Source organism: Glandiceps talaboti, chromosome 2 (assembly GCF_964340395.1).
Source record: "Glandiceps talaboti chromosome 2, keGlaTala1.1, whole genome shotgun sequence".
Lineage (NCBI taxonomy): Eukaryota > Metazoa > Hemichordata > Enteropneusta > Spengelidae > Glandiceps > Glandiceps talaboti.
The window spans coordinates 7,505,982-7,517,985 of NC_135550.1; the positions used below are offsets into that span (position 1 = coordinate 7,505,982).

Below are 12,004 nucleotides of genomic sequence, written 5' to 3' on the forward strand. Positions count from 1 at the left end.
AAATGAATATTTCATGAACCACAGGATAGAACGTACAGGTGCATTCAACGAAACTATTCTTGCAAAAAGCTGTTCTTGTGCAATTTTTCAGTGGGCGGGCAAGTTTTGTTTTTCCGATTGGTAGCTGGAGTGGAGCAAACAGGGATCGAGGAATTGGGGTGAGGAAGCTGATTTTGACTGTGTGGGAGGGGGGGGGCATGATAATGTATGTATTACATGTAAAGGTATAAATATACATTGTGTACATCAAAATGAATTGTTGGTGCATGTATATATAGTGGAAAGCGCAAAAATTTTCCTGGTTGGGAGTGGCCCATGGGTATAAATCAATTACAATATCGGGTGGCACAGGCAATGGGCTGACGGGCAATTTGAAAAACAGTGGGAGAGCTATAGAGGGAGGGCAGATATCCTTCACCAGCAGTGGCAGGGTACATAAGAAGAACAGCTAACCACCTCGAAACTTTCGGGGGGGGGGGGGGCAATTCTATGAAAATCGTCATTTTTGGTCTGAAACAACGTAATTATTATTAATGAAAACCACAAATCTGCCCGTTGGCTGCACCAGTAGTACTAATAACCTCTGTAAGCTTACTGCCTGAAAACAATATATGTTGATACAAGTTACCTCGTCCCTCTTCATTAGTATCTCATCTCGGGCTGATTTCATTGGTCATTTTTTTTTTTGATATATGTGACTTTTTAATAATTGTTTTTCTTTTTCCTTTTGCATCAGCGATCATCGTCATCAGTCATCATCATCAAATGATGTTACACGCACCTCCACGGTTACAACGCTAGCGATATCATGCAAATACAGTAATCACAAACAAACATACAGCTCCACCCAGGGACAAATCAAGATGGCGGAACAGGAGCAACAACAACAAAACGATGCTTCGTCTGCTGCTAATGTTGAAAGTGGTGAAAACGATGTCGTGAACGGCGAAAACAGTAGTGCAGAAGACAAACCTGCCGAACCAGAATACCAAAAGTCTGGCTGGTTGATGAAAAGGACGAAGTTAACACATAAATGGGAGCGACAGTGGTTTTGCCTGAAGAAAACGCAGTTGCATTACGGATGCACGGAAAACGTAAGTAACACTCGACGTACACTTATTGATATGCCGCCTAGCCTATGGGCGACACCACTACAGTTTAGTTCCCGTAATGCTTTATTGGAGATATCATTCTAAATGAAATTACCTAATCTATTTCCGACCTTTATTAATTGTATCGTGGTTTCTAGGCAAAAGTCTTCAGTAAAGCGTGCCACTGAACTACTATGTCAACTGACCCGTGGCGTGATCGCATTTAAACTGTCGTGGGCCATTGTACGCTATCTATCTACAGCATTGAGAACACCATGTTTTTTCATATAGCTGTGATGTGGTGAGGGTCTATGTGTCAACGTACGTTGCGATGTGCGAACATTGGGTGTATACCAACGTCATACTACATTATAAACAACATGTGTAGACATAGTTGTGCTGCCTGTGCAAATACATGTAATCAGCGCGGATAATTATCACTACCCATCACCACAATCACCACGCAACGTTCAAATCATGTTCAATACCATAGGGGCGCGTAGCATTTCGTATATTTGTTTTCCTTTTCTCCAGCCTTACAGATTAAATATAACCATGGATGTATTAGTACATCCATGATATAACAAACATATTGACTTTGATTATATTTCCCCCATCATCTTCTAGTATAGAGGGTATTATTGATACACTTGTAAGTTGTAGTAGCAGGATGCCTGTGATATTTTCTTAGAAAAACAACAACAATCTTTGAGGAGTAATAATATATGTAATAGCATTCAATACTTCATGTTATTACAGCATACAGTATAAATGTTATGTCAGTAGTAGTAAAAATATAATTCATAAGTTGTGAAATTTTCTGTTAATATTAATTAGAATATAGTGCCAGTGTGGTAACTATATTTCACTCCTCAGGTGTACTGCTAATTTTAATGTTTTCAACCCCTTTGTTATTTAAATGTCATACCATGTGTTTACTCATGAAATTAGTATGTTTGCATTCTAGTGTGTAAGTGAGTGAACACATTTCATGCATGCTCAGATTTATAGTTCAACATGCTAAATGTTCCACACACTACTATGCTATGTAGAGCATACAATTCCTTTCAGATATATACAAGTTCTGATATCCGTGAAAAGATTTTTTTATTTTATAGATTCTAAATTTTGATTTTTAGTACTTACAGTAGGCCAGGCATCACAGAATAAATGTTAACATGTTTGTTTACCTATACCAGGTGTTTACTGATGTTACTGTTTCTTACCAATTTTGTTTTGAAAATTTAGTAAATTCTCTTTTGATGTGCCAGCATTATATGAATATATAGAAAAATTAATGAAACAATTTTGTATAAAGATAAATGACATATAGCAAACAGTAAAATATAGTATACAGAAACCAGAGCTTATTTTTCTTTTGTGAAACATTAAAAAAAAATCAAGCCCTGGTCTTGACAGTGTGTCATAGATGGTGTAGTAAAAGGGGCTCTGGTTTACGACAGTGGTATGACATTACTGTCATGTAAGACATTGTGTAAGGGGATTTATCAGGTTTGATTTTAATCGTTTGATTTGACAGATGTTTTGCTTGTCCTAGTCAAGCAGTGGATGATGGATAGATTAACAAGGTGTTTGTTGATAATACTGGGAGTGGTGCGTATTGGATATTGTCATCTGACATCATATCTCTCATTTCCTGCAATGTCTCCAACCTATTTAATACTGGCAATACACCAAAAAGATAAAAAGGGGGGTCAACTCCCTTGACATTTTGTGATTGAAAATTTAAATATCTGGAAATTTGTTTGGCCTCTCCTTTATTTACCTGATCAGAATGATAGCATTTGTCAGGCAGGAAAAATACCTGTCATTTTAGTTCTGTTAGAGATGTATATATAGAATGATGAGTATACTCCTAAAAGATATATATATATATATATATATATATATATATATATATATAGGTTTTGAAAATTTGAACCAAATTATATGCTATAGACCCTACAGAACTGTTTCGTGAGGTGCGTAGTCCTCACTCATCCAGTCAATTATATATATATATATATATATATATATATATGATATTAAATTATATTACACAGTGTTTTTTTCTTTCTAAAATTTAATTTCTCTAAAAAGTAAAATTTTGACAAGTAGAAACAAGTCTTCAATTTTAAGATTTGTAATTTCACTTGTGTTAGGGATGTCTACTGTTTTATATATGTTTTAAAAAAAAACCTATAATAGAATTTGATAAAATAGAAATAGTTCATTACTTTGGATGATCTTACATCTATCTTGTATCTGTCAGGAAAGGTATATGTTGTTTTACTTCTGGTAAAGATGTGTATGTATTTGTAAAAAAAAAATATTTTCTTTTAAGAATTAAGTTTGGTGAAAATAGAAACAATTCTTTACTTGAAATGTTATTATTTTGTCTGACAAATATTCATTTTAATTGTTTTAAGAGTGTACTCATCATTTCCTATTTCTTAGTTTTTAAAATCAATTATAAATTAATTAATAAAAAATAAAACTTTTATAAAAATAGAAATTATTCTTTACTTCAAAACTGTTGTTATGTTCATATAATTATGTTTTTATATTATTATTATTATAGCAATTAAAATTTTTAGAAATGTGAATGACATGAATGATAATTTTACAGACCTCAATTTGTAGATACAATGGCAAGAGTTTGCATGGTTATTTGATGGAATGTAGAGGCCAACCCACCAACTGATTTACTTTCAAATATGACAGCGTTAGCACTGAATTAAACAGTATAGGTTGGAATCTGGGGCCATGCTGAAGGATTTCTATTGATAAGAACAATAGTAATACCATTAATAACGACATTTGACATGAAAATTGTTATCATGCACTTGTCATGGCAGTGTACAATAATTTCTGATTGTTTTGATGTGTTAAAAATGGCTGAATTGATACCTGCAATAGCATTTTACTAAAATGTTGGACTCAAAATATCTAAACTTTAATTCTCTGTATGCTTCATGCATTGTACATGTGGCATGGAAATCATAGTGTTGATCAAGAAATCGAAATAATATTTCATTTTTATGACACTTAACTAAAGTGTCAAATCAGGCAACAAAAATTAATATCCATAATATATTTCAAATTGTCCAAATCCAGTTTATTTAAAACCCAAATAAGAAAATAGTTTGCCTTTTATTCATTGTGTTAATAGACTCAGGGTTTCAAATGTATTTCGCAACCAGTAATTGACTTGGTGAGTAGGTTATAAATATTGAGTTGATCATACGATTATAGTCAGGCACAAGGAAAGAAACCATCAAACCCCCAACTGTTTTTAATCACAGAAAGTTACGAAACCATAACATGGTCTGGCTTCTACTGACTATGAACAAGTTAACAAAGCATGTCCTTCATTGTGCCCATTAGGGCAAGCACAGAGACATGCCTTCAATAAATGAATCACTCTTTTAATACCCAGTCAGTGCAATATTTTCTGATGAATAATTCATTTCCGATGGAGTACTTCATCATCTTAATAACACAGTGGTGATGTTACACTGATTACTGGGAGTGTACTTTACACCGACATGGTTTGCTGCTTTAGTTTCCTGTAAGTTCTTCCAATGTTCTGACAGATTTAATATCTGGTAAAAGAGAGTGGGAAATTTGGACAAACGACATTTTCCTGTACATACTGTGTAGTAGGATTTTATATCTACAGCGATACAGATACTGGGATATTCTGATAGGGAAGTGGTCATGTTTACTCTGTTTCCTCCTTTACACTGCTTCTTCAACTTTCAATTGTCATATTTTTGTTTTCAACCCATTTTGTAGAATATTTGGAGAAACTCTGATAACTTTTAATTATTATTTAAAAGTAGAATCCTTGTTTGTCAGATACCATGTATCACAGGTTTAAATTAAATTGTCAAAGGCAATCTCATCTTTCTGCACACTAATATATATCACAAATTCTTAACACAGAACATTTTAAACCTATAGTAATGCATGTCAAGCATGTCTCCGTGGAGCGGAAGTTACGGTGTCAACCAAGAAATCAAATATTCGTTATTTTTATGATGTGCCTAGGCAGTAATGTTCTATTTCAGATTGAAATTGTGCAAGTTAGTAACCAGAAATTGTTACCACCATAGATGACATTTGTTTGTATCATGTTGTAATTTTGTACAGCTCTCCTGTTTGCAGAAGAAATTACAATTTGTTTAATTTGTTGACTGTTGACTTTTCATACTCAGTATGGAGGAAGAGGGATGGCAGTTGATTTATAGAGGGGCTTTCCTGCCTTTGTCTGTCATTCAATAGAATTTAAGGCTGTAAAGTGTAATCCTGTGGAGGGGGGAGGGGGTTCTTTGAAAAAGTTGCTCATGTGTGGATATATGTGCTGCCAAGGGGTTTACTTTTTTCGCATTTGTGAATCCAAATTTTTTTTTTTTTTTTTTTGGGATGGGGGTGGGTTAAGGATGGGGATGGGGGGACTGTCAGATAAGGAGTTCCCACCATTGTCCTGATTGAAACATTTCGATTTGCTGTTTCTCTAGCCATATACCCCAAATTTTCCAAGGTATGTACCCCACTCCACCCCTGATGTAACCAGTCTACAAGCAGAACAAGCATGTGTGTGTGAGTACTCATCTCATACACAAATGTAACATATGCTATCCTATTACAGCATATATATACAAATGGATGTAGCATCATTCTCAATATGATTGATAGCCATCTCTCAATTTTTCATATTTATCAAATCTTGACATTTGATTTTCAGATTTCAATTGCAAAGTAATGTTTTTTTTCCGCCAATCTAAATAGCAACATATGAGATCATCTGTTGCTATGACGACTACTTAGGGTCGCATCAAATATGTGACAGTTGTAAATTTGCGTATATATTTAGTACATCCTAAATACAATTTTATAGGAGACGAGGATGTACAGCAGAGTTATATTGAAATCTTCAGCAGATAAATGAGCAATAGCTATAAGATCAGATAAACCTAAATTTGGTATGTGAAGGACGAATTGTTAACTATAGTTGGAGTAGGTCTGCAATTGTTCACATTACAATATGGGTGAGTGGAGTGGGAGTGGAGGGGGGTACAATTTTATCATTGCTACATTTTTGTACTTGAACCCACACAGGTCAGCAGTCCAGATCCTAGGATACAAGATACTGATGTTTCTCTCTCTGGTAGCTTACATCCACTGTTTATAAATATTCGTTTTTTATTTTTAATACCTTTTTATCTCAGATTATCCTCAGCATAGGTATCCAGTCCCCCCTGAAATATTTGTCAAGGTACCCGGTATATAGATTGTAGTTGGAAGAGCCATGCTACTGTCATTTGTCAAGGTAAACGGTATATAGATTGTAGTCGGAAGAGCCGTGCTACTCTCATAAACCAATCACATATGAAAGGCAGGGAGAAGAGTGAAACGTGTTAATTTCAAATGAAAACATTCTGAACGATAGGGATTTATAAATAATGGAACTTATGTATTTTGAGTGTAGGCACAGGTTGATATGTATGAGATTGAAAACATTCAAGTGAAGATGATTTTTAGAATATTAAGCAGAATGCTTCTTTAGTACATGTACATGTGTAGAAAAACGTTGGTACAACAGTCCAAAGTTACATATTAGAAGACTTTTTTTCTGACATTTTTCTGCTCCTCTTTTTAATAGAATTTTATTCACCAATATTTTACCCTTACTTAGTACATTTTTCTTAGTGTATACTACCATGCAAAGTGGTAGCTCTAACCCAGAAAGCCATCACACATCTGGTTTACACACACACACACACACACACACACACACAGACAGACAACTCTAATGGATAAATGATTTTATGATGTTGTCTTTTATAGTCCAACAGGGGGTTTAACATGATGGCTTTACAGTCTATTAGGTAGCAATACATCAATTTAGGACGCTGTCTTTATGGTGCATTTGGGTCATAAGAACTTGTAATTAGTGTATCATGTCTCATCGCAGCCATAGATTACTTATAAAATATGGAGATCCTAATCGGATATTCTACCAGCAGACACTCCACAGGATGTATAGTATCTTTTATAACTTTCATTCGTCTGAGATTCATTATATCTCCTGCTAGTTTCGGGAGATTAATTTCAGAGGACCCATAAGGAGGCCAGTTTGGAATACTTGGCCTGGTAAATTGAGTCTGTGGTGTGCTGAGATGAGTCATAATAGAAGCCTCTCTTTAGCCATTATGTCTTACTAAATCACTTGAATCTAGAAAACTGCACATGCTACCCATCTGATAATAAATGACAGTAAGTTTAGAAGGATGAGAACATAGATGTCTACTGCATGTACATGTACATTTGTATATTATCTTCCGAGGTCAAATACTAGAAGTTGAACATTATCTCTGTCAAGTACTACAACATTATTTCATGTATGACAGATCAGACTGTCTCCTCTTTTTCACCATATAGACAACATATTGCTGTGTGTAGAGATAGTATGAACATTGATTCACAACACAGGTTTTGTCCTCGTTATTTGTCTTTGTCCAAGTGGTATTGCATTTCAGGAATAGTATCAGTAGTGAGCCTGTAATATAACATCCACATTTACATTTTAGGAATAGTATCGGTAGTGTCAGAGCCCGTAATATAACATCCACATTTACATTTTAGGAATAGTATCGGTAGTGAGCCTGTAATATGACATCCACATTTACATTTTAGGAATAGTATCGGTAGTGTCAGAGCCTGTAATATGACATCCACATTTACATTTTAGGAATAGTATCGGTAGTGTCAGAGCCCGTAATATGACATCCACATTTACATTTTAGGAATAGTATCGGTAGTGTCAGAGCCTGTAATATGACATCCACATTTACATTTCAGATATAGTATCGGTAGTGTCAGAGCCTGTAATATGACATCCACATTTACATTTTAGGAATAGTATCGGTAGTGTCAGAGCCTGTAATATGACATCCACATTTACATTTCAGGAATAGTATCGGTAGTGTCAGAGCCTGTAATATGACATCCACATTTACATTTCAGGAATAGTATCGGTAGTGTCAGAGCCTGTAATATGACATCCACATTTACATTTCAGATATAGTATCGGTAGTGTCAGAGCCTGTAATATGACATCCACATTTACATTTTAGGAATAGTATCGGTAGTGTCAGAGCCTGTAATATGACATCCACATTTACATTTCAGATATAGTATCGGTAGTGTCAGAGCCTGTAATATGACATCCACATTTACATTTTAGGAATAGTATCGGTAGTGTCAGAGCCCGTAATATGACATCCACATTTACATTTTAGGAATAGTATCGGTAGTGAGCCTGTAATATGACATCCACATTTACATTTCAGGAATAGTATGGGTAGTGTCAGAGCCCGTAATATAACATCCACATTTACATTTCAGGAATAGTATCGGTAGTGTCAGAGCCCGTAATATAACATCCACATTTACATTTTAGGAATAGTATCGGTAGTGTCAGAGCCTGTAATATGACATCCACATTTACATTTTCAGGAATAGTATCGGTAGTGTCAGAGCCCGTAATATGACATCCACATTTACATTTTCAGGAATAGTATGGGTAGTGTCAGAGCCTGTAATATGACATCCACATTTACATTTCAGATATAGTATCGGTAGTGTCAGAGCCTGTAATATGACATCCACATTTACATTTTAGGAATAGTATCGGTAGTGTCAGAGCCCGTAATATGACATCCACATTTACATTTTAGGAATAGTATCGGTAGTGAGCCTGTAATATGACATCCACATTTACATTTCAGGAATAGTATCGGTAGTGTCAGAGCCTGTAATATAACATCCACATTTACATTTTAGGAATAGTATCGGTAGTGAGCCTTTAATATGACATCCACATTTACATTTCAGGAATAGTATCGGTAGTGTCAGAGCCTGTAATATAACATCCACATTTACAAATTAGGAATAGTATCGGTAGTGTCAGAGCCTGTAATATGACATCCACATTTACATTTTAGGAATAGTATCGGTAGTGAGCCTTTAATATGACATCCACATTTACATTTCAGGAATAGTATCGGTAGTGTCAGAGCCTGTAATATGACATCCACATTTACATTTTAGGAATAGTATCGGTAGTGTCAGAGCCTGTAATATGACATCCACATTTACATTTCAGGAATAGTATCGGTAGTGAGCCTTTAATATGACATCCACATTTACATTTTAGGAAATACTTATCAATAGTATCAGTTGTGCGCCTACATTATGTGGATCATTCATAATTATTAAACCACTATTGTAAACATTTATAACCGTTTTCACTTTCGTAAGAGATACCTATATTATGATTGCACTTCAGATTATTGCATTGTTGTATGTGTTGTGTCATGCATAATCAAAAACACTGTGACTTCTCGCATTTCATTGGAACATTCACGAGAATGTCCTATCAGGCTATGTATCATTGTCTGACATGCATTTGAAAATACTTCTCCTTTCCATCCAGAAATTAAACTTTTGTCCTGGTGTTGTTTCAATTTTTGATGAACTAGTGTCATGTGCTGTTATGTTAGTATGTAGGTATGTACTGTCCTGTTAGCATGATAATGGCTCACAGTGTAATGTGTCGCAGATCGTTTTACTAAGAGGATATTTCATATGGGCATATCATGTATACTGTCACAGCAGGATAGGGCAGTGAATTGCATTCATCTACACTATTTAAAATTACACCTGTGCAGTACATACTCAGTACACATTGAAAGGAAGCTCAAGTGACTAGTGGCTGTCTTTATTATTTTTCCCCATTATTTGCTAGACTAAATTCAAGTGGTAGCATAAGTTCTGACATAAATCCTACACAATAGATCCGCAAATCCTTACTTTTGCAGCATGATATAGAGACAGTCATTTGAATTTGATTTATATGTTCTGTCTTTATTTGTCCAGAGATAGTGGAAAAAATTGTCTATGATTTGTCTAATATTTTGACCTGAATTTCATTGACGGAGCATTACTAGATTCCAGTGTCAAACCATTCATTTTTTGAACACAGGCGCTGTATTTTTTTTATGTAACTAAAGAAAAATATCATGTGGCGTGTAGTTAGTTTTAAATTGAATACACGAGTTCTCTTCCTTCACTGGGGATTTAGAAAACACACATCGTTACAAACAAATCATTTGTATCCTTCAGTGTCCACGCAAGATGTGACAGAGAGATCCAAAGATTAATCGTTGTTTTATTTCTATTTTGCAGAATGCCACTAAATGCATTACCTTGGATGGCACGGAGATATCAGAAGCACACATTGACAAGAAACCCTACGTTTTTAGGTTAAAGCCAAAGGATACTAGTAGAGTCTATTATATACATGCAGAAAACGAAAACGATCAACAGGAGTGGATGCAAGCCATCTGCTTTGCCAAGGCAACCGGTAACCATGGAGACCAATCACAAGCCTGCATCATTCAGTGAAACAGTTTTTTCTTAATTTTGTGGACATTTTGGCAATAATGTACATATAATGTGATTGTTATATTTTTATTGTATATTTATGTAGGCAGCCTCCTTTCAAAAGGCAACCCCAAACAATATCTTTATAGATTTAGTGGACTCCGTAAAAGCTTCATGTATGTCAGTGCAAATAAGCATTTGTTGTAATTTCAAACAAATTACCATTTAGTCTACTCTTCTACATGTATGCTACTTAGAATCAAATCAAAGTCAAACCTATTTTTAAAAAAGGATATGTACCACTTCAGTCGATTGTACTTTGCTTTGAATCAAATCAATGGCTGCATTTTGTTTTTAACACAGCTGAACTGATGTTCAATAGTGCTGTAGGTATGGTGAAATGTCGGTCTGTCTGTCTGTGTGCACAGATGTGTGTGTGTGTGTGTGTGTGTGTGTGTGTGTGTAAATGACTTAATGTCAACCAGTTGCCTTGGTATTTGGTGGGAATGTTACATAGGGTGTGTAGATGGAAAATTGTTCACATGAAAATGATTGCATTAGAAATGTGCATTTTGAGTCAAATTGGTCTGAAATTTGGTGGGAATGTTGTTAGGGGTGTGTAGATCGAGAATTGTTCATGACATGATGATCCCATCAGTGATTTGCAAATAATCAGTGATATGCAAATTAGGTCTAAAAATCTCTCAAGTTTGATCAAAACTTATATATGAAAAGGATTTTAGAAATGATCCCATGTTTGCCTAGCAACAAGACCACACCCATAGCAACAGCCAAGTGACAATTGTGTATATTGAAAAAATAACAAGATTGGTTAGGCAATGAGGTATATAGTAAAAAGTGGAATACATGTCTACCTGGTAACAAGACCACACCCATAGCAACAACCAAATGATGATGTGTATGGCAAAGATAATAACAGGGGTAGTTAGGCAACTAGCTAAATATTTTTTAAAATGATATATAATAACCCAGCAACTAAGAAACTGCACATAGCGACACTAACATGACAGTGCATATTGCATGGGTAGCAACAAGGATGGATTGGCATGTGGATAAACAGTTTTTTTTTTAAATTATCACAAACTCTACAGTTGTGCTACAATGCCATTGGTGTTTATTTTTAAATTTGTATCTTCAGTCCATCATACAACCCATTTCATATTAGTGTTCACTGGCTCTGTATGATACAACCATGCAGAAAACATGCAACAATAAACTGCACATACTATAATTTAAGATAGCAAGATTGAATGAATGAATAACAGTTTCTTGCTACATTTTCATGATTTTGTCAAAATGAATGAAGTATCATGCAGACATCAAGTGCAGTATCAAAGCATTGGTGCGGACGTGTCTGTGCCAAGTTGTCTTTCTGACTAAATGTAGCAAGAAACTGTGATCTTACTGTAAATGTTGCTTGAAGTGTAGCATAGAAACTG

The 12,004-nt window shown here is 35.0% G+C and overlaps 1 protein-coding gene across 1 annotated transcript; it reads left to right on the forward strand.

Annotated features, from left to right (window-relative positions):
* Nucleotides 1–863: 863 nt before the first annotated feature.
* LOC144453760 (PH domain-containing protein DDB_G0274775-like) lies at nt 864–10,877 on the forward strand. Its single transcript, XM_078145102.1, has 2 exons — nt 864–1,094; nt 10,347–10,877. Exons 1-2 carry the CDS (start codon nt 864–866, stop codon nt 10,563–10,565), a joined length of 450 nt encoding a protein of 149 aa, XP_078001228.1. The 3' UTR covers nt 10,566–10,877.
* Nucleotides 10,878–12,004: the final 1,127 nt, after the last annotated feature.

Excerpts from the sequence above, each read along its gene's own strand:
- LOC144453760 (XM_078145102.1), top strand. The coding sequence starts at position 864 with ATGGCGGAACAGGAGCAACAACAACAAAACGATGCTTCGTCTGCTGCT. Across the intron at positions 1,095-10,346 it reads ATTACGGATGCACGGAAAAC|AATGCCACTAAATGCATTAC; the intron begins GTAAGTAACACT and ends TCTATTTTGCAG.